Here is a 24,640-nt window from a genome sequence, read left to right as displayed (position 1 = left end):
CATGTATAAATACCGGAATATCAGAGGAATGGAACGCCATCCTCACCACCTTCTCATCTCCCCCATTTTGTGGTATCTGGAGGATGTGCCGAGGTTGGCGGTTTCTAATACGCGTACGCCAGACAGTTGGACAATGCTCATGTTCGTAAAGTATGGCATGTATTGTGCTTTCACCTTTTGGTTTACTGAGAGTTTTGTAAGGAACATAGAGGGTGTAGAGGGCAGGTTATCAGAGAAATGGCTTCTGTACCAGGCCGGTAATATAAAAACATTTGCTCTGTGCGGATAGTGCCATCAATTCAAGCAGAGCCGCTAAGCTCACTGATTGACTGCAACCGGGGAGGGAATGTAAAGGACCATTTTTTTTTTTTTTTTTTAACAAACTCCGCCAAGGGAGAAAGGTTTTCCAAAACCGAAAAACCCCTTTACGATGGAATGGCTCTTTTATGAAGGAATATATTTCTATTTCTAGTCTTTCAATGTATGAAATCATCTTGAACTGTGGTTATTCCTCTTTGTGCTATCAGGATATGAGTCATTATCTTGTTTTATGGATTGTGTAAAGCGCTCGTTTCGTCTTTCGATAAAACATTATTACATTCGGGCTTATCAGCTGCACTACTTTGTCCATTTTGTCAGGACAAGACGAAGCAGACTACAGTAGTAATGTAAAAAAGAACTATAATCGATAGGGCATAAAGCCAGAGATTTTTTTTTTATTGTTTTACGATTTTATTTGCAGAAAGCTTAAGAAACTGTTTCGGAAGCTAAAGGATGAAAGGCCAGAGCCTGGGGAGAGCAACCTCCAAAGCTCGAGAGAACCTCAACAATGGGACCGAGATCATGCTCTAGAACCATTTACGGGATTGACTCCAGAGTACATGGAGATGAGTAAGTACCAAGAATTTATATCCCCGATTTTCTCAAATGCAATGTCACTAAAGGCATATTTGAAACATAAACCTTAAAACATACACCAAGTTGGCTTTTTGTTGGATTCTCGAAAATTATCTTTACCGGGCCAATTGTTCCCCAAAGTTGACTTTTTTGTTTGGATTCCACCCTTTTTACTTTATAGAGTGAAATTTCTGGCTACATCATTTTGCCTCTGTTTTTTGACACTAAACGCAATGAAATATGGAATTATCCTAAAAGATTCCTCTAGTCGTCTCCGAGATGCATTTCCCACCAGACGTTTTAATGTCATCGGTGGGGACATACATTGAGTTAGCTCGACAGTACTGGTGCTAAGGCAGCCAAAAACAGCTGGTTGTGTCTCGTCAAAAAGTCCTTAGAAAGGAAGAGAGGCTTCTGGGGTTGTCAAACACATGATTATCTCAGCAACAGTACCCTGATGAAGTTTGAAGAACAAAGCATATTATAGCACTTGTGTCACTTCTCGAAGACCTCACTTTTAGACTCATCCTAGAACATATTTGATGGGTTTTAAGAAGAGGGGGTGTGGAAACCTCTAAGGTGAAAATGTTTAAAAAGTAACCAAGCAAAAAAAGCCCATTCCCCTTCCATGCTTGGAGCCCCTAATACATATGCTTGGATGCCGGATCTGAATCTGATGCTCTTGCATCCTTTCAATAGGGAAGTCTTTGTGAAATGTTGCAATCATGGAGGATTCAGCAATGCCTGGGAGATTTGCCACCTCTTTTAGAATTCTGGAGATCACCCCCTTTTCTATAGGTTCTGAGAAAGTTGTCAAACATGACCTAGACTCAGTGGAGTAACTAGAGTCCGATGGGCCCCGGTGCAAAATTTGTCTGGGCCCCCCATCCATATGTATATATATATATGTATATGTCCTTCATCCTGATGTATAAGTCCGCATCCTGATATATATATCCCCCATCCATCACCCAATGAATGAGTAAAACGCTCGTTCGTAGGGTGAAATGATCTTTTGGTTTTTCTCACAGATCATCTTAGAAGTACGTCAGGACATGTGCTGCAAAGAACACTGATTGCACCGTGGACATTGGAATTGCCAATCAGCAAACATGGAGCCGATTGGCAGTGGTTTAAAGTCGCGGATCGACTGGTTTAGTCCCGGCTTTAAACGACCACTGATCGGCTCCATATTTGTTTATCAATGGTTGTGTAGTAATTATACAGGCCAACTGTGTTTCTAATGTGTACTGAGCATTTAGTAATAAATTGATGTCTCATTGCGGAAGATCCAACCACTGCGATCACAACATACTCTGAAAATGAAGGAGCCATAGGGCTAAGTGAAATGCTACTGTCCTTTGTGACTTTTTAGTGTGATGTCCTCCTAATGCCAAAGAATGTTCAGGAACTTAATCAAGGTGAAATAAACTGTTAAAAAAACAATGGTTAATATCCACCAATTAGATTTAAGCCCCCTTCACCCGTCTTGGTGTTTCCGGTACTGGAAAAACCTGTACTGGTGAGGTCCATGGTCCATGTCCGTGTGTCATCCGTGCGTCAGTATGACACCATCCGTGTGGCACATGTATGTACGTGTGTCGGTGTGTACCATCCCTGTGCTGTCCGTCTGCAGTCCGTGTGCACCATCAGCGTTACAAGTACTGGAATAGAGTGAAGAATAGAAATGACAGATGTTTAGGTGTTAGATGGGCAAATATAGAGATAGATAGATAGATAGATAGATAGATAGATAGATAGATAGATAGATAGATAGATAGATTATAGATCGATAATAGATCGATAATAGATAGAAAGATGATAGATAGATATTGGATAGATAGATAGATAATAGATGATAGATAGATGATAGATCGATAATAGATAGAAAGATGATAGATAGATATAGAATAGATAGATACATAGATAATAGATAGATAATAGATACATATAGAATAGATAGATAGATAATAGATAGATGATAGATGGATGATAGATAATAGATAGATAATAGATAGATGATAGATAGATAATAGATAGATAATAGATACATATAGAATAGATAGATAATAGATAGATAATAGATAGATGATAGATGATAGATAGATAAATAATAGATAGATAGATAATCTATAATCTCTAACTCACCTCTCCCTCTCTCTGACCACAACCTACTTACATTCTCTTCCCACTCCTCTCCAGGGCATCATTCCCCACTTCAGAAACTTGCATACCCTCGCAGAAATCTTAAACACCTTAATCTACACTCACTCTCTGAATCCCTACTCCCTCTTACAGACATCAGTTCCTTACATGTTGCTGCCGCTTTATATAACACCACAACAGCTTCAGCCCTCAGTTCGGTCGCCCCCCTCACACATACCAAAGCTTGCACAATCAACAGGCAACCCTGGCATATTAGCCTAACCAAAGAGCTGCGACGGGCCTCCAGGGTTGCTGAGCGTAGATGGAAAAGGTCCCACTCCAATGAGCACTTCATCGCATTCAAACAGTCCCTCACTACTTTCAAGTCCACACTCACTGCAGCAAAACAAACATATTTCTCATCTCTCATACCCTCCCTGTCACACAACCCTAAAAAGCTATTTAACACTTTCAATTCTCTCCTAAGTCCCCCAGCGACTCCTCCTTCTCCTCTCATCTCAGCCGAAGACAAAGCTTTTGCCTAAAGTCCCCCCAGCCCGTCCTCACACCTACTCAACCCTCCTCCTCCAAAACCAGCTTTTCCACCATTACGGAAGATCAACTTTCCTCTTTACTCTCCAAATCACACCTCACAACCTGTGAACTTGACCCAATCCTGTCCCACCTCATCCCTAACCTCACCACAGTCTTCATCCCAACCCTAACCCACCTTTTCAACCTGTCACTAACAACTGGTGTCTTCCCCTCATGCTTCAAACATGCCTCGATCATACAATCCTCAAACAGCCATCCCTTGATCCATCCTCTCTGACTAGCTATCGCCCCATATCACTCCTCCCCTACGCCTCACAACTTCTGGAACAACATGTCCACTTTGAACTGTCCTCCCACCTCTCTTCCTGCTCTCTCTTTGACCGCCTCCAATCTGGCTTCTGACAGCACCATTCTACTGAAACTGCCCTGACCAAAGTCACCAACGACCTACTGATCGCCTAATCCAAGCAACACTACTCTGTCCTCCTCCTCCTAGACCTGTCATCTGCCTTCGATACAGTGGATCATTCCCTCTTACTACAGATTCTCTGATCTCTTGGCATCAAAGACTTGGCCCTATCTTGGATTTCCTCATATTTAACATACACGTAGTGATGAGCGAGCATACTCGCAAGTACTCGGTACTCGCCCGAGCATCTCAGTACTCGAGATGCTCGGAGCTCGCCGAGTACTTGCGAGATGTTCGGGCGGATGCTCGGGTCACCTCCCTGCATGTTTGGAGCTCTTTAGAGCGCCAATCAACATGCAGGGATTGCCTGCCACTCATTGTAATGCCGAAAGCCATGTTGGTTGTGGTGCTGCTGAGCTAGGGGGAGATTTGGTTGTGTATTAGGTAGTGTAGGGAGAAAAACCGTACATTACACATATCCATCTTAACAAACAGTCCTTCTGTGGACTAATCCATCTACAGAGATATCAGGCAGGCAGTGTATATAGGCAGGAAGGGTATATAGCAGACTGCAGTGCATATAGCACAAGAGGCTCCATTCCAGTTCTGCCTTCTGCTGATGTTAGATATTTCTAGACAAAGGCCCAGGTCTCAGGGGCCAGGAATAATTTTTTTTGGATCTTAATCCTCATTATTTGCTTAAAAAGCAATCCAGAGTACACCATTTTTCTGCTCCATTTGCTTGTTGGCACTGCAGAATACAGTCAGGTCCTTTCCATATTACAGCGCTAAAAATCCAGCTATTTAAAACTGTGGTTTGTCCGTCACACGGATCACATATAATTGCGCTGAAAATACTGCCATTTTTGGCCTCCATTCAAATTTTTTTTCAGTGTGTCAGCAAAGTTTTTGGCACCGGTTTGCTGTTCAAACTACTTACCTACAGGCCAGGTATTTAAAACTGTGTTTTCTCCATAACACGGATTACATTTAACTTCGCTCCAAATACAGCCATTTGTAGTGAGCGTGGAATATATTGTCCTCCATTTAAAGTGGGCAAGGCGCTTGGCAAGGGATGGGGAACTGGACATGATGGTGATGGTGCATGCAGAGGCCGAGGCCAAGGCCGTGGGCAAGCTGAAATTGTGCCACAACAAACACCCACAACTTCTCGCCTGACCTTCCTATCCCAATTCCTAGGGGAACGCAGTACACCACTATTGAACCCAGAGCAGTGTCAAAAGGTTGTTAGTTGGATAGCGGATAATTCTTTCAGTCACTTAGCCACCACCACCACCACCCTGTCTTCCACACGGTCAAGTCTCAGTAGCCGTAAGTCTGGACCGCATATTCCTCACCCTGATCCTCCTTCCTCCCACCATGCCGAGTGCCCGGAGACAAATGATCCCACACTTGGACAATCTGAAGAGCTGTTCACTTTTTCATTTATTGATTCGGGCCTCTCGCCCGGTCCACTTGAAGCGAGGCAAGAGGAGATCGCATGTAGCGATGCCCAAATATTTGAGCAGCCACGGTCACACGAAGGCGACGGTGGGAAAGTGTCACAAGAGGTGGACGATGATGAGATACAATTGCCAGAAAGTCAGGAGGAGGACCAGGGTGCGAAAGTGAAAGACGAGGTGGTGGATGATATAGTAACTGACCCAACCTGGCAGGAGGACATGCAGAGCGAGGACAGCAGCACACAGGGGGAGGGAGGCAGAGCACCCCAACAGGCAGGAAGAAGCAGTGTGGTGGCTGGAGAAATAATGCAGGCAACTGTTTCCCGTAACACCAGCACGAAAGAAGTTGCCAGTACAACTGTTAGGTCTTCCCGCGTCTGGTTGTTTTTTAAAGACTCTGCCGATAACCCCAAAAAGGCCATTTGCACGACCTGCCAGGCCAGCATCAGCAGGGGTGGCAAAACTAGCAGCCTGACCACCACCAGCATGATCAGGCACATGGCTGGTGGTGGTCCGAAACCCAGGGTCCAGGAACAGTGTCTGCAGGTGGCACCATTGCTTCTTCCACTGTTGTGCATGCAAGCCAATCCCCTGTCCATGGTGCATGTGAAGATACTTCCTGCCCTGCACCTGTCGTTGCACACTCTCAAGTAGCAGCATCAGGAAGCACATCCACGTCCTTGTCCCAGCGCAGCGTTCAGTTATCCATACCCTAGTCCTTGGAACGCAAGCGCAAATATGCAGCCAACACCCCACAGGCAACACTACTAATTTCTCACATTTCACGACTGCTTGCGCTCGAAATGTTGCCTTATAGGCTCGTGGAGACGAAAGCATTCCGCAACCAGATGGCGGCGACCGTCCCTCAGTACTCGGTTCCCAGCTGCCACTATTTCTCTCGGTGTGCCATCCCTGCATTACACAAGCACGTGTCCCAAAACATTAGCCGTGCCCTCAACAACGCAGTTACCGGGATAGTCCACCTAACCACAGACACATGGACAAGTGCTTGTGGGCAGGAACGGTACATCTCACTGACGACACACTGGGTTAACATAGTGGAAGCCGGGACACAGTCGGACCTTGGGACAGAACACTTCCTCCTGACGCCAAGGATTGCGGGCCCTAGGTCATTCAGGGTTGCCCCCATGGTCTACAGCTCCTGCACCTCATCCTCCTCAGCCTCCTCCTCCTCTTCTGCCTCCTTCTCCAAAATGACCACATCAGTCACAAGCTGGAAGCACTGCAGCACTGCCTCGACCAAGCGGCAACAGGCTGTGCTGAAGCTAATATGCTTAGGTGACAAACCACACAATGCTGAAGAGTTTTGGACAGCTCTGAAAGAGCAGGCAGATCTGTGGCTCACACCGCTTAACCTACAGCCAGGCATGGTCGTGTGTGACAATGACCGGAACCTGGTGGCGGCTCTGAGGCGAGGCGAGCTCACACACGTACCATGCCTGGCCAATGTGCTTAACCTCATGGTTCAGTGGTTTCTCAAATCCTACCCGGAGCTGCCGGATCTGCTTGTTAATGTACGCTGCCTGTGTGCCCATTTTAGAAAGTCACCTACAGCTTCCGCCGCCCTTGCCGCGTTTCAGCAGCATTTGCAGCTTCCAGCTCACAGACTGGTGTGTGATGTCCCCACGCGTTGGAACTCTACACTGCAGATGTTGGGAAGAATTTGTGAGCAGAAGAGGGCAGTTGTTGAGTACCAGCATCAACAAGGCCATCGGTATTCAGTTCAGACTCCACACATAAGACCTCAGGAGTGGACATGGATGTCAGATATATGTACCATCCTCCAAAACTTTTAGGACTCCACTAAGATGGTGAGCGGCGATGATGCCATAATTAGCATCACCATCCCGCTTCCCTGTCTTCTGAAATGCTCTCTGCTCACAATCAAAGAGGATACATTGCAGGCGAAGCACGATGAGATGGAGCAAGGCACCATACAGGGTGATTACACACAGCCCAGCCTCATCTCATCCCAATGTAGATTGGGTGACAATGAGGAAGAGGAGGAGGAAGAACAGGAGCTAGTTTCTTGCGCTATAGATGGTACTACCTGCACAGCTGTCATACCGTTTGTTCAGCGTGGATGGCCAGAGGACAGAGAGGAGGAGGAGAGTATAGTCAGTCATCCTCTTGGTGAGGACACGGAAGTCTTGCCTGTTAGCAGTCTGGCACGCATGGCTGAGTTTATGTTACGCTGCCTTTCCCATGACCCTCGCGTTCTCAAAATTTTGGGTGACAGTCATTACTGGTTGGTGACACTTCTAGACCCACGCTACAAGGAGAACTTTATATCTATTATTCCTGAGGTGGACAGGTCTACAAAAATGGGGCTGTACCAAAAGGCCCTTGTTGCGGAACTATTAAAAAATTCCCATCTGAAAACGCTGGCGGCAGAGGTCACAGTTCGCTGGACAACTAAGGAGTACATGCGAGAGAGACACAACTTCAATCCAGCAGAGGCAGGGGAACACTGTCAAAGTTCTGGGAGAATTTTCTCAGCCCCTCCCATCGCACAGGCCCTGATGCGTGGGGTACTCTCACAAGGAGTGCAAAGTTTGGGAAGATGCTGAGGGAGTACCTTGAGTACCTGTGGCACCCCTGCGGGTGCAGTCGCCACAGAGTTACTGCATCTCACCCAGAGGTGTGGTACCCCACTCTCAGGTAAGGAGGGAGTACTACCTGGGACCCACTCACCTACATCCAACACTACACCACTCCAGACCAGCAGGAGGGGCAAGATGCACTGATTTACTGCTGAGCCCTGTCCCTGGTTGGAAGGGGGGGAACCAAGAGAGGGGGAACCATGTAGTGGGTGTGGGTGGAGGAAGTAGTTCAGGGGAGCACAGACAGGAAGAGTATAAGAAGAAAGGGAACCATCTTGAAACAGCCAGTCCTGCTCAGGTGAGCAGTGTAAGAGGTCCAGGCTCCTGGCTCCAGGGCTTGGAGCAGGAGTTGAGAGCAGAGAGAGAGGAGTGGGGCCTAGTATGAGAGGCCCAGGAGAGAGAGTGAGAGAGGACGGGAGCAGAGGAAAGGTTCCAGAGACAGAGGGGATCCCAGGGGCACGGTGAGTGCAGGAAGCCACCCATGCACCCGAATCTACACGGACGTGGAGGGATCAGGTCGCAGAGGGGACCGGCCCCTAAATTAGTGGAGAACAATCAGGCTCAGTTAGATAACCGGAGGCTGCTGTGCTTGCAAGGTGCAGCTGCCAACAACCACAATTGCATCGCCAAAAAGGTGGCTGCATAGGGTCCAGGTGTCACACTGTCACAGAATACTGGAGGTAGGGGGCCTAAGCTGACCCTAAGCTGGGGCCCTGACTAATCCCTCAACCTGGAGGTACTGTTAAAGGTACAGAGGTCCAGGCCGCCAGCGTAACCCCTACCTCCTGAGGATCCCTGCACCTCAGTAATCTAGTCCTGAGAAGGACCCCGATCACAACAATTGGGAACCAGAAATAATATGCCCACACACAGTATTTAGACGAACGAGACAGTACAAGGGAAAAACCAAAACCACCTTGCATACAACTTCTACACAACTACAACAGAGGGAACACCAACGGGAAAGGAGATAAATGATAAAGCAAGGAAAGGGAAAAAACACTTCCAAATACACTTATCTCAGCAACTCCAAACACCACGATCCGCTCTGTAAGTCTGAATGAAAAGCTTTCACCGACACCTCCCAAACAGACCTGCAGGAATATGAAGGAGTCTCACTAAAGAAGCATTGATTGCAGCTGGGCGAGGCTGGACCTCAGCTAGCCCAGAGAGAGAGAATTAACTCCTTCACTGCCGAAAAAACACAAAGCACCAACAAGTCAGCTGCGAGAAGTCAGGCTGTGTACTCGTGACGATCTTCGTGGCAACACACCCGTGACAGTACCCCCCCTTCTACGAGGGGCCTCCGGACCCTCAGGGCCAGGTTTATTCGGGTGAGTCGTGTGGAAGGCCCGAACTAATCGGTCTGCGTTAATATCCGACGCAGGAACCCACATCCTCTCCTCAGGACCATACCCCTTCCAATGAACCAAGTACTGAAGGGACCGGCGATTAAAGCGTGAATCAATGACCCTCGATACCTGGAACTCCAAGTTACCATTGACAACCACAGGAGGGGGAGGTAAAAGTGACGGTACCACCGGCGCCACATACCTCTTAAGCAATGATCTGTGAAACACGTTGTGAATTTTAAACGTAGGGGGGAGGTCAAGACGGAATGCCACCGGATTAATAATAGAACTGATTCTGTACGGCCCGATGAACCTGGGACCCAGTTTCCAGGAGGGAACCTTAAGTTTAATATTCCTGGTAGACAACCATACCTGATCGTTCACACTTAGGTCCGGACCAGACACTCTCCTCCTATCAGCCATACGTTTGTATCGGTTCCCCATAGTATTCAGATTCTTCAGCACCCCTCTCCATACTGAAGCGAGAGATGAGGAAAATCGTTCCTCCTCCGGAACCCCCGAAGAGCCCCCCCTACTGAAAGTACAAAACTGGGGGTGAAAACCATATGCCCCAAAAAACGGGGACTTACCAGTGGACTCGCTCCGCCTATTATTGAGAGCAAACTCTGCCAGAGGTAGGAAAGAAGCCCAGTCCTCCTGGTTCTCTGACACAAAACACCGAAGATATGTCTCCAAGCTCTGGTTCATACGTTCCGTCTGACCATTGGTCTGAGGATGAAAAGCCGACGAGAATGACAAATGCATCCCCCGCCGTGCACAAAACGCCTTCCAGAACTTGGACACAAACTGAGACCCCCGATCAGACACCACCTCGGAGGGTACCCCGTGAAGCCTCACAATCTCCCCAATGAACACCTGCGCAAGAGTTTTAGCATTAGGGAGAGCCGGAAGAGCGATAAAATGTGCCATCTTGCTGAACCTGTCCACTACAACGAGTATGACCGTTTTACCCGAAGACGGAGGGAGGTCCGTAATAAAGTCCATAGACAGATGAGTCCAAGGACGCTCCGGGATCTTCAAAGGTAAAAGGGCCCCAGACGGACGGGTATGTGAGGTCTTAGAGCGCGCACAAACCCCACAGGACGCGACAAAAGTTACCACCTCTTTATGCAAGTTAGGCCACCAAAACCGACGCGAGAGGAGATCCACAGTTGCTTTACTCCCCGGGTGTCCTGCAAAAACTGAGTTATGGTGTGCCTCGATCACCTTTTGTCGCAACTGATCTGGAACGAACAGTCTCCCCGGAGGTCCAACAGGGGCGTCCCCCTGAGCCTCCAATATCTCCTCCTCCAGCTCAGAGCATACTGCCGAAACCACCACCCCCTCCTGAAGAATAGGAATCGGGTCGTCCGTATTCCCGGCCCCAGGGAAACTACGAGATAAGGCATCCGCCTTTACATTTTTAGACCCAGGACGATATGTAACGACGAAATTAAACCTGGTAAAAAACAATGACCACCTAGCTTGTCTGGGATTCAGACGTTTAGCGGACTCCAGATATAGCAGGTTCTTGTGATCGGTGATGACGGTGACCGGATGAACTGCCCCCTCCAAAAAATGGCGCCACTCCTCAAAAGCTAACTTAATGGCCAAGAGTTCCCTATTGCCGACATCGTAATTCCTCTCAGCGGACGACAATTTTTTAGAGAAAAAGGCGCACGGATGCCACTTACCAGGGGACGAACCCTGTGACAATACTGCTCCCACCCCTACCTCGGAAGCGTCTACCTCTACAAAGAATGGCTGAGACGCATCAGGTTGAATGAGTATGGGTGCCGAGGCAAAACATTTTTTCAAGGAGGAGAATGCTTGACAAGCCTTGTCAGACCACCTAGAAAAATCCGTCCCCTTTTTAGTCATGTCTGTGAGAGGCTTAACCATGGACGAGAAATTACGAATGAACTTCCGGTAATAGTTAGCAAACCCCAGGAAACGTTGTAGTGCCTTAAGATTCTCCGGCCGATCCCACTCAAGAACTGCCCGCACTTTCCCAGGGTCCATACGAAAACCGGACGCTGAAACCAGGAAGCCTAAAAACTGGAGTTCCTGTACGGCGAACACACACTTTTCCCACTTGGCATACAGTTTATTATCCCGCAAGATCTGTAACACCTGTCTAACGTGCTCCTGATGAGACACCAGATCCGGCGAGTAAATTAAGATATCATCCAGATATATGACAACAAACTGTCCCACCAGGTGGCGAAAAATATCATTAACAAAGTGTTGAAACACCGCCGGGGCATTAGTCAGACCGAATGGCAGGTCGGTGAAAATGTCACACTGTCACAGAATACTGGAGGTAGGGGGCCTAAGCTGACCCTAAGCTGGGGCCCTGACTAATCCCTCAACCTGGAGGTACTGTTAAAGGTACAGAGGTCCAGGCCGCCAGCGTAACCCCTACCTCCTGAGGATCCCTGCACCTCAGTAATCTAGTCCTGAGAAGGACCCCGATCACAACAATTGGGAACCAGAAATAATATGCCCACACACAGTATTTAGACGAACGAGACAGTACAAGGGAAAAACCAAAACCACCTTGCATACAACTTCTACACAACTACAACAGAGGGAACACCAACGGGAAAGGAGATAAATGATAAAGCGAGGAAAGGGAAAAAACACTTCCAAATACACTTATCTCAGCAACTCCAAACACCACGATCCGCTCTGTAAGTCTGAATGAAAAGCTTTCACCGACACCTCCCAAACAGACCTGCAGGAATATGAAGGAGTCTCACTAAAGAAGCATTGATTGCAGCTGGGCGAGGCTGGACCTCAGCTAGCCCAGAGAGAGAGAATTAACTCCTTCACTGCCGATGAAACACAAAGCACCAACAAGTCAGCTGCGAGAAGTCAGGCTGTGTACTCGTGACGATCTTCGTGGCAACACACCCGTGACACCAGGGGATTGCAAGTCGCCCGACAAGACCCGAGGCTACCGGTTTGGTACACTGATTGTGAGGTGCAGGGCAGGAGGGTGAGAGCCAGCGCAGGGAAGACGACCGAGAAAGGAACATAGAACGGGGTCCCGTTTAAGTACTCCTGAGATGCTTGAGAGTTGCTGAACCCCTTCCCTGGTGAACACAGGATGACGTGGGAGGTTACACACTGGCCCTGGTAACCTGGAGCCTTGAACAACTGTAATTAAACCTTGAAGACTGCACCCCACTGTGTCCTGGAATTATTGCTGTGCCATCACCAGCCCTGCACTACACAGCACCAACAACATCTACCTCATAACATCATCATACACTGCCCTGGGGCTAAGCTCTGCCTGTGGAGAGCTGAACCAACTCTGCTGCGTCACCATCAGCTCCAGAGGATCTGCACCGCAGCGGCGGCTCCATATAGCCACATACCACAGGTGGCGTCACGAACATTATCTCTGAAAACTTTATTCCCCTTTTATTTCCCCTTTTATTGACCTCCCTGGTTCTCCGACCGGGTCACTGCCACCGTGACATCCCCCAGCATCGACCAGCCCGGCTACCGAGTACCCCATGGCCCAGGGGAGCGTGTCATACCAACGTCCTCCGTGATTCCTCTGTGCCTTACAATTATTGGGTATCCAAGGTGGATACGTGGAATGAACAGGCTCTCTACGTCTTGGATGTCCTGGCTTGCCCTGCCACTAGCGTTTTATCAGAGCGGGTTTTTAGTGCCACTGGTGGAATTATAACTGATAAGTGCATCTGCCTGTCAACTGAAAATGCTGACAGACTGACTCTTATAAAAATGAACAAGGGCTGGATTAGGCCAGACTTCTGAACACCACCGAATGATAGCAGAGTAACATAAACTCAAATCCAGTGTCTTTTTTTGGGAGGTGTATTCCCATGCACTTCTTCACACCCAGACATGGGTATACGCTTCCTGATTTTGGCTATTTGCTCTTGTCCTCCTCCTTCTCCTCATCCTCCACCACCATATCATCAGGGTGACCCTGGTCCGTGATCCATCACCCACATAATTTTTTTAAAGGGTGTTTATGATGCCCGTAAAAAAAAAAATTATACAGTATGTTCATATATACCCCCCAGGGGTAAATGTTTGTCAGCCCATACACTTAGTGCATGGGCATTACAAGTATAGGAGACCCACTCCTTTCTAATGGGAACATTTTTTTATAAGGCCCTCCTTCACGTCTTTTCCAAGGGGCATTGGAGTGCCTCCCAATTTTTGGAAGCCCTTGCATTCACTGTATAGGCAAACACAATGGGAGACCCAGTTCCTAATAATGGGAACTTGTTTTTCTGGAGGCTCTCCTCTACTTCTCTTCCAAGGGGAATTGGAGTGCCTCCAAATTTTTGGCAACCCTTGCATTCACTGCATAGGCAAACACAATGGGAGACCCACTTCCTAATAATGGAAACATTGTTTTCAGGAGGCCCTCTGACCTCCACGTCTCTTCCAAGGAGAATTGGAGTGCCTCCAAATTTTTGGCAACCCTTGGATTCACTACATAGGCAAACACAATGGGAGACCTACTTCCTAATAATGGGAACATTGTTTTCAGGAGGCCCTCCTCTAAGTCTCTTCAAAGGGGTATTGGGGTGCGTCCAAATTTTCAAAGTGGTATTGGGGTGCGTCCAAATTTTGGGCAGCCCTGCCACTCACTGCATACGCAATAACAGTATAGGAGACCCACTTTTTAGTAATGGGAACAATAAAACATAGCTGGCTGATGGCTCTCTAAGAATAGTGAGGGCTGACTGCTGGCCCTTTAAGAATAGTAAAGGCCACCTGATGGCCCTATAAAAATAGGCTTTGTGACTTTCAGAGTCACTCCTTCATAAATGAAACACGATGTGTCTGATGATATCTCACACACCACATGGCCAGATAAGGTTGTAAAATGTTAAAATTACATTTCCTGGTGAATAAATTTGTCATGGTTGAAAGCAATGCAAAAGTGAAAAAACGCATCAAAAACGATACGTGTGAACATAGCCCAAGGTGTGGAGGAGCATTTTTGTTTTTGGTTATTCATTTTGCTTTATATACAAGTCATTACCCTGGAAAGGATGTTCCTTAACATATTTCCCAGGAAAATCCATTTTGGTTTTGTTTTGGTATGTTTTATTGTGAGTCCGTAAAAGCGGCGTAATACCTCTGACAACGTTGTTGACAGCAGTGACCTGGGAGTCAGAGATGCTTCCAGGGGTCTTCCCCATGCTGTTCCCATGTCATTTGAGCACTGTTCCCATCGATTTGGGCAATTTTTAGGCCTTCTGCAGACCGCCGGGGGGAGCCGCCTGAAAAATGCTCGAGTTTCCCATAGACTTACATTGGGCTCATTGCTCGGGTCGAGCACCCGAGTATTCCAATGTGCTCGACCCGAGCATCGAGCACCCGAGCAATTTATTGCTCGCTCATCACTACAGACAGGACATTCAGTGTCTCCCGCTCACACACAACCTCCTCATCTCGCCCCCTATCTGTTGGTGTCCCCCAAGGTTCAGCCCTAGGACCCCTGCTCTTCTCCATCTACACCTTTGTCCTGGGACAACTCATAGAGTCTCACGGCTTTCAGTACCACCTCTATGCTGACGACACACAGATCTACCTCTCTGGACCCGATATCTCCACCCTAATAACCAAAATCCCACAATGTCTGTCCGTTATCTCATCCTTGTTCTCTGACAGATTTCTAAAACTTAACATGGATAAAACATAACTCATCGTCTTTCCACCATCTCATTTATCCCCCCACCTGACCTATCTATCAGCGTCAATGGCTGTTCCCTCTCCCCAGTTCCGTAAACCACATATCCAAGCCCTTTCCACTTCCTGACGACTCCAACTCAAAAATATCTCCCGGATCCGCACATTCCTCAACCACGAATCTGTAAAAACACTGCTGCACGCCCTCATCATCTCTCGCCTCGACTACTGTAACCTCCTGCTCTGTGGCCTCCCCTCTAACACTCTCGCACCCCTCCAATCTATCCTAAACTCTGCTGCCTGACTAATCCACCTGTCCCCCCACTATTCCCTGGCCTCTCTTCTCTGTCAATCCCTTCTCTGGCTCCTCATTGCCCAGAGACTCCAGTTCAAAACCCTAACCATGGCATACAAAGCCATCAACAACCTGTCTCTTCCATATATCTCTCACCTAGTCTCCCGTTACATACCCGCACGCAACCTCCGATCCTCACAAGATCTCCTTCTCTACTCCCCTCTAATCTCCTCCTCCCACAATCGTATACAAGATTTCTCCCGTGCATCCCCCCTACTCTGGAACTCTCTATCCCAACATATCAGACTCTTGCCTACCATGGAAACCTTCAAAAGGAACCTGAAGACTCACCTCTTCTGACAAGCCTACAACCTGCAGCAACAATTTGTCAACCATACCGTTGCATGACCAGCTCTACCCTCACCTACTGTATCCTCACCCATCCCCTGTAGACTGTGAGCCCTCACTGGCAGGGTCCTCGCTCCTCCTGTACCAGTCGCCGTTACGTTTTGTTAAAGATCATTGTAATTGTTCATGTATATATACCCCTTATTTCACATGTAAAATGCCATGGAATAAATGGTGCTATAATAATAGATAATAATAATAATAGATAGATAATAGACAGATAATAGATAGATAGAAAAAAATATGTCAGTGAGATATATCTTATCAGTGCCTTGCATGTGTACTTTTCTGTACTTGTATTTATACAATAATTAAATAATTAAATGGAAAAAATGGCGTGGAAATAACCAGCTGAAGGGAAGCAGACAGCTGTGAGCTGGTGTTATTATACATTATATAAGGGGCCAATATCCATGCATCTTTCCATCCTACTAATATCAGCTCACAGCTGTCTGTGTAGCCTTTACTGGTTATTAAAAAGGGGGGACCCCCCAAAAAAATTACGTGGGGTCCCTCCTATTTCTAATAACCAGCAAAGGCTAAACAGACAGCTGCGGGATGATCTTAATAGACTGTGATGGGGCTATGGATATTGGTCCCCTCCCAGACTAATAACATCAGCTCCCAGCTGCCCCGGAAATGATGCATCCATTAGATGCGCCAATTCTGGCCATTTGTCTTGGCTCTTCCAGATTCCCCTGGTGCGGTGTCAATCAGGGTAATGGTTTTGGGGTTGATGTCAGCTGTGTAATATCCGCTGACGTCAAGCTAAGGGGATAGTAATGGAGAGGCTTTTGTCAGACACCCCCATTACTAACCCCGTAGTCAAAAGTAAAACACACACACACAGAAAAGTCCTTTAATTGTAAAAATCACTCCCCGACAATTACCCTCATTTACTAATTTATTACCATAAAAAAAAAGTAATCCACAGGGGTCCGCCGTAAATCCATAATAAGGAGGTTCCCACGACGATCCCCAACTTTGCTACATTTGAATACTATGGTGACAGGTGACATAAGTAACGTGACTGCACACCATGGCAGCCGGAACGCCGGAACACAATGAGAGTATCGTGATAACCCGGCTGCAGTGACGAGTGGTGACGCCATTAAGGTTACCGCAGGTCACAGGCAGCGGTTCTCACGGTAACCTCTGTGTGAGTGTGGGATATAGCAGAATCGGGAATCGTTGTGGGACATTCTTATTATGTATTTACAGCGGACAGGTGAGGATTACTTTTATTTTTATGATAATAAATGGATAAATGAGGGTAATTCTTCAGGAGTGATTTTTTACAATTAAAGGACTTTTCTCTATGTGTGTGTGTATTACTTTTGACAATGGGGCTTGATGGCAACTGTGATTTTTTACAAATCACAACTGTCATAAAACCCATATATTGCCCCAATTGCCGCCACACCAGGGCAGCTGGATGAGTCAGGTAAAACGCCAGAATTGGCGCATCTAATGTAATGTGCCAATTCTGGAGAGACTGTGGGCTTCTATTTTTTTGGCTCAGGACGGGCCAATAAACATGGACCTTCCCAAACTCATATTAGAAGCCCGCAACTGTCTGCTTTGTCTGCGCTGGATTAAAAGTTAAGGGGGACCCCATGCCATTTATTTAATGCGCTGACTACAACTATCATCAGCGTCGCCTGATCTTGCTGATCGAAGGGAGACCAGGCGAGGATGATGACAGCTGTAGTCAGCTTGATTTCCTGGGGGCATGTGCTGACTACAACTGTCATCAGCGTCAACTGGCCTCGCTGTTCTCAGTCAGACCAAACAAGGATGATGAGAGTTGTAGTCAGCACCCGGTGCCTGGGAAAAGTGAAAACTGTCCTGCTTTTACCAGCCGCCGGAGCTTTTCATTCTGGTATATGTCATACAGATGTCACATGGATGTCACATGGATGTCACATGGATGCCACATGGATGTCATCCGTGTGTCATCAATGTGCACGTGTGCGGTACACATTTCCTCCGTGCTGTCAGAAAAAAAGGACATGTCTGCAAGTTTTTCACATGGACACACGGTCTGTGTGAAAAGCTTGCCATGTGCGCACCACCATTGATTACAATGGGTATGCATGTGTCCTTAAAAAATTAACTGCATTTGGACATAAAAAACGGGCGTGTGAAGAAGGCATTAAGATAATGTTTTGGCTTTTTATTTTTCTGAAAAAGTTTAGACCCTTTCACCAAACAGGCGGCCTACGAGGGAACACTTTTTCATCAGTGGACATTATAAATCCGGATCAAAATGTACAATTAAGGAGAAATATTACCACAATAATTTCCAATAAATGGTCACATCCACCTTGATCTTTGGGTCAGAGAATATATCCAAATAATATCCAAATGTGATAGTATGAAATAATTGGAACATATTTCACGTCCCCCGGGATATTTGTACCTATTTTATTTTAAACCCATAAACCACATCTGACTGATGCACGTTGAAGTCTGTGTAGTCAGCAGCATGATTCACGGAGCAGACTTTTTTTTTTTCCCATTATGCTGGGTGATTTTATTTTTTGTGTTTTTTATTATATCGATTCTTTTGGATTACCAGCAGCTGAATTTTACCCAGTGACATCAGATATGGCTTTAAATAAAGCTTGACCTATGAGTAAGCCCTCGATGCTCTGGGGGTATATTGTATTGGTGCACCGTGCAAAATCAAAAACAAAGAGTGTTATATTGTGCCACTGTCTGTTAATTAGCCGGAGTATTAGCATTGTGGGGTCGCATGTCACGTATAATGAGGCCTTTGTCAGCGTTATTTATAAGTGGTGATGAGAGGGCACTTTCCAGTGTTGCAGATAGTATATTGCTTAAAGGTTTGTTGGAGCTGGTCAGCAGAGACGTGCAAAACTTTGACAAGTTGTTTAGGCGCTTAGCTGATCTGGAATCAATTATTTCTGCAAAATTAGTGTATAGTATATACTCTACATTAGGAGTACTGAGAGGAGAACTGACCTGTCATTTTCCCTAGTAAAGCAATTAAACGGCTTCATGAGATCACTTAAAGAGGATCTGTCACTTTTCAGAAATATGTCATTCTTTTGACCTGGTGTAAATGCTGCTGTTCTCCTGAATCCGGCGATGTTTTTTTTTTGTTCCTACGTCTCTCCGTTCCTGAGATATGGCCTTTTCTTTCCTACATATAAATCTAATCTGGTTAGACAACTAGGCGTGGTCATCAAGATCAATATTTTTCAGACTACACCCACTTGGCTAACAAGACTAGATTTATATACAGGAAAGAAAGGGCCATATCTCAGGATTGGAGAGGTGCAGGAACATAAGAAAAACATCGCCGAATTCAGGAGAACAGCGGCATTTACACTGAGTAACAAAAATTACATATTTATGGCTAGTGACAGGTCTTCTATAAAGAGTTATTCCAATTTTAGACATTTATGGTATATCCATAGGTCATATATGTCTAATATTGTAGATGTTGGGTGGCCAAATATACAAAGCTTTCTCCATTTGTCTGTAAAACAGTTTCAGAAACACCCATGCTAGTTTGCTAGGCTATTTCTAAAGCTCATATACCAATGAATAGAGAGAGTCGAGCATGGACAGCTACCTCTCAAGTTATGGTGGCACCATGAGTTATCGCTGGGGTGAGACTGTTTCTAGCCAATAAATACTTGTCCAGGAGTTACGAACCCTTTAATATCATTTCACCCTTAAAAGCTTTTTTTAAAGACACTTAAGGAGGCCCTGTCACTTGTCATATAGAGTATATGTAACATTTTTATATGGTGTAAATGCCGCTGTTCTCCTGAATCTGGCGATGTTTTTCTTTTGTTCCTGCTCCTCTCCGTTCATGAGATATGGCCTCTTCTTTTCTGCATATAAAATTTGCCTTGCTAAGCAAGTGGGCGGGGTCCTAAAGAGTTGAGGACCACACCCACTTGGCTTACAAAACTATACTCATATATAAGAAAGAAAGAGCCATATCTCAGGAACGGAGAGGGGCAGAAAGAAAAGAAAAACATCGCCGGATTCAGGAGAACAGCGGCATTTATACCAGATAAAAAAAAATTATGTATTTATGGCAAGTGACAGGTCCCTATTAATTTGTCAAGATAACGAAAAGTTATGAATTATAGTGATAAACGGCTGTCATCTTCAGTCGATACAGAGTAAATATGTGGATGGTATCTAAAGAAAGCTCCATCTTCAGACGCTGAAGACAATTAAATAGTGATTAGCCGTCTTACAAAAATTACCCACAAAGTTGTTTTCTGAACTACAAGAGATCCTTTCATCGGTCCCGTCATACCGCAGGATTTTATATTAAACGGCAATTAAAGTATTAACTGGAATAATGGAGAGATTGTTTTCTGACCGAACTTTATTACATCGTCGACTTAACATGACATAAAGGAGACAAAAGACAATAATCACAACAAAGAAGTATTAATCCGTGCAGGATCAAATTAATATTTGAGGCTGATTCCATTCTGGATCTTCACAGTTAAAATCAGGAAAATTGGGGTTGAATGTTTTTTTTTTTTAAACAATAATCCCATTTCATAGAGGTCTCATTATAGGGGGTGCAGAGGTAGCACATGTCCCCGTCTCTGGTGCCTAGGTTTGGCTCAACAGACCCTCTGCCATGTATAAAGACATCAGTATCATGAACGAATAAGCAAAAGAATGGATGAATTGCCGAATGGATGAATAAATAAATGGATGTTGCCAGTTTATAGCGCGGGGGTGTTCCCAGTAAATGCATGGGTGGGATTTAGGGTCTGTGCATTTTGAGTATTTAGAGCAAATTTTTCTGCACCAAAATACAGAATGTTGGCAGAAAAGATGCTGTAAAAATAGGTACATTTTTACGTGCATTTTTGACGCGTTTTTTTAGGTGTTTTTACTTGCGTTTATTTCCCATTTTTTGGAAAGCTGAAAGAATTGACACTGCAGTTTTTTTTAAAAAAAAATGTTTTAATGATTCAAATCTGCAAGGAAAAAAAAAGCAAAGTGTGCATGAGATTTCAGAAATCTCATTCACTTTGCTGATACTGTAAAGTGCAGCAATTTTTTACCCTTGAAAAAAGCTCGGCAAAAAACGCAGCGTGTGAACAAACCCATAAATGTCAATTATGGAATTTCCCCCGAAAAAAAATACCAAAGTGTAGAACTGCTAAGAACAAACTGTTCTCAAGTTAGTGGAACCTGTCTGTCCATTAATTGGGTCAATATTAGCCGCTTTAGTGGAAATGAAAGGCAGGGATTTCCACTGGAATGTATCATTCAGAATTTATCTTACAGTCTATACGGGCTACTGATCACTGAACGAACAAAACGCTCGTTTGTCAGGTGAAATGATGTGCTGCCCAAGAGATCATCATTCTCAGCACAACGTTGACCTGTGTAAACAAGATCTGTGCTGCCGAGAACAATGGCAGCCAATGTGCTCTGAACTATCACAGATCACTCAGTACGGATCTGAAGAGTGGTCTGCCTATTTAAACAGGCTATTAAACATCATATTGCTGGTCGGTGGTCCTTTAACCTTGTGTATAGTGCGGAGTAAATGCAACTTTTTAAGCTCTTGTGTCACTTCAATCTTTATGGATGGATTCCTCTCTGGCCTTGTTCGAGTTATGAAATATTCAGTATATTGAACCCTCCCTGTTGATAAGTAATGTCAAATATTTTTCTTTTCATGTTGAGTGATCTTGTTATTTTAGGTAAGTGCTAAGGTTGTAGGAGCTGCCCCGAAGTTCTAAAAAGTCTGGCAGAACAGAATGTGGTTTTCTTTCTCCTTGTTGACTGACACCGACATTGACGGATGACTCTTTTGAATCCAGTGAGTCAACAAGGAAAGGAAAAGTATGGGCAGCATCTGTTATCTGAAATTGCTTTTTAACAGAGTCACAACATTTCCCCGTTGAAAAGCTTTGAGGAGGCGGCAGTCGTCCTTCACCCTTCATCAGGACATTTGCGCGATGACACAAGTATCAACAGCAACTGTGAGGGCACACAATGTTGTGACTAATATTGTCTTATGTGGATCATGCTGTAGATACGGAAGGCAATGACTGCAAAATATATAGGTGTAACGTTCTATTCCTTCCTAAAGTTCCTAAATAGTCTCTTAATTCTTCACCTCTGAAGAAGAACCTAACACATCGCATAATTCCAAAATATTCTAGGGTGGTACAAAGAAAAGATGTCAATGCTACCTTTTAGTATCGGCTTCAAAAATCATCTCAGGACAGGAAGGTCCTATATTTATTGTTTATTCTCATTTTTTGGTGGGTACCACCACCACCAATGATTGGTTGCCAAGGTTGCCCAAACCTTCATATCCCTCATTGACCGATTCCCATCTTGTTGAGGTTCATCTTAAATGAGGCAGAGACCATGACTACAGAAGCCGAAAATGAGAATAAATACCAATTATATGGACATAGAATTTTTTCAAAAAGTATATATACTAAATAAAATCCTTTTTTTTAAGATTTAGTCTCATTTTTGGTGGGTACCACCACCACCACCAATGATTGGTTGCTAACCCAGACTAGACAATTGAGTTTTACCCTCAACAGATGCCAACATTTTTCTAAAAAACACAATATATTTGACGTACTCTTAGGACCTTCAAAAAATAACTAATTTTCTTAGCTTTAGAAGAACCCAAGAGTGTCAAACTTAATCATAGAAGGTAGCCTCACTTTTATAAAAGAAAAAAACCCAAAACATTCTTTTGGCTAGATATGGTGTATGACAGTCCTACACTCTCTCCAGTTTGTGTATGTCACTACATTACTAAGTGAGTATGTCAATACAACAAGTGGTTTAACGAGCCTGATATTTCAGCCCAGAGGGCAACATGCTGTATCTAATGGGAGAGGCTGAGATTTCACTCTTCGAGTGTCAAAGATGGGAAACTACTGCTTAAATATTTTTTTAAGACTGGTTAAAAAGTTATTTGACATTGAGTCATTTATTATAAACTGCGCCCAATAATATATGAATAACTTGGTTGCAATTTTTTTGGTTCATTTGATGAGTTTCTGGATTATTCTCTTTGACTCTTTTTTACCCTCAATACCAATTTAACCTTGGTCTCCACAACACCTAAAAAATCTCAAAGGTGACGAAACGGGTTCATTTTCTACTGACGACACCAAAATTAGACATATGAGGATATTCTTAAAGAGAATTTGTCATTAGATCAAAAGTGGTCATTTTTTTGTTCTTATTTTATTCCCGCTGCTCCCCTGAGTAATCCGGTTTTTGTTCTTTTTAAATCCTACATACGGTTCCTGAGATATGAGCCTTTTTATGTAGAGCTACTGTTTATAGTCTGCACCAAGGGGAGGCGTGACTGTGGGCGTGTCTTTAGGCTGCTCTGCATTATTAATCTCTGTGCCACGCCCCCTTGTAAAGACCGTAAAAATGACCACTAAATAAAAAGGCCTATATCTTTGTGACCGTTTGGCGGTTTTAAAAAAACCAAAAAACATATTTCTCATGGGAGCAAAGAGAATACAATGAGCACAAAAGCTGGCCACTTTTCACCTGCTGACAGGTCCCCTTTAATTATATGAAAAATATTATATGTTGTAGGACTTGTTAGTAATGGTAATATATGAGTCCGAATGACCAGTTGACCTTTCTAGAGACACTTGTTTTCAATTTTTATGGGCCAATTTCTCAAAAATTCGTGGCCATTTGGGTGCTACCAGTGCAATTTGGGTCAAAGTGAAAATCCAAAGAAGTACTAATCATCTGGGGCCTCCATCATTGAATATTTAACAACGTCGACTATCCTAGTTCCAAAACGTATTCAATTCTATAGAGAATATGGTGATTTAGGCATTATGTAGCATTTTTATCATTGTGCACTGTATGGTGGTATGATTTATCCATAGACCGTATAATGCTAGTATTTGTGGCTTTGTATGGCACTATTATTTGGGAAAAGATTACTTGGCCTAAATACTTTGTATACGGGCCAGTCTATAACAAAGTCCTACAACTTTAGAATATTTGTTTGATTTTATGTGGTGGTGGTATTTTCGGGCTGAAAATTCTCCACCCCTTTTAGTTACACCCCTGGCACTATATTAGAGTGCCTCACATGTTGCACAAAATGTTACCAGGAGTATTATTACCACCTCTGTATACACGATGCATATCTACAGCAATTGTCACCTAGCCCACGAAGAACTGTAAAGTACGTCTGCTCCAGGCGCATTGCAAGTGAATTCCTGGCCTCTTTCGTGACATGCATAGAAAAGGCTCAGATAGCCCCGTCCGTCCAAAACGAAATAGCTGAGGTGTTTACCGGCTGAGTCACAGTACGAGGACGTATCGTATGACTCATAGTGGTTCATTGGTCCGGTGCCCGAGGGCAGGGAGTTGATGGGGACAGGTCATAACTGTGCACAATTATTTTTTTTTTAATTTTTAGATAATGTGTGCAAGTAATTTTCTTGCAGATAAGGAGCAAAATGCTGTGCATGACCTGAAGTCTTGACAAGCCTTTTTCCAAGAGTTGTCCCATCACGTCAACCACTTTCTTTCCATGTCTTTAGGCCTAATCTATGTCATAGAGAAGGTCCATGGCTTTGGATATCTCTTTGTTATTATAGATAGGGTAGTGCTTTGCAGTAGGGCTGTGGAGTCAGAAAGCCAAACCTCCGACTCCTCAATTTCCCTGACTTCCAACTCCGACTCCACAGCACTGCGCTCATTACTGAGCGTGTACATAAAGTGCAGCACAGATTCATCTCAACCTAAAGCCGAGATCCTTAGATCAG

The 24,640-nt window shown here is 44.9% G+C and overlaps 1 protein-coding gene across 2 annotated transcripts in view; it reads left to right on the top strand.

Moving 5' to 3' along the window:
- ANO2 (anoctamin 2) overlaps window positions 1–24,640 on the top strand; it is a 381,234-nt gene that overhangs the window by 300,066 nt on the left and 56,528 nt on the right. For both annotated transcript variants that reach the window (XM_073649311.1, XM_073649312.1), the window contains one exon: window positions 743–891. In XM_073649311.1, the coding sequence (XP_073505412.1) occupies window positions 743–891 (149 nt within the window). The remainder of the gene's footprint in view (window positions 1–742; window positions 892–24,640) is intronic.

This window comes from Phyllobates terribilis, unplaced genomic scaffold (assembly GCF_046119375.1).
Source record: "Phyllobates terribilis strain yellow unplaced genomic scaffold, ASM4611937v1 Scaffold_10__3_contigs__length_209671492, whole genome shotgun sequence".
Classification (NCBI taxonomy): domain Eukaryota; kingdom Metazoa; phylum Chordata; class Amphibia; order Anura; family Dendrobatidae; genus Phyllobates; species Phyllobates terribilis.
The sequence above is the reverse complement of the archived record's forward strand: the minus strand, read 5'-3'. Positions and strand labels throughout refer to the sequence as shown.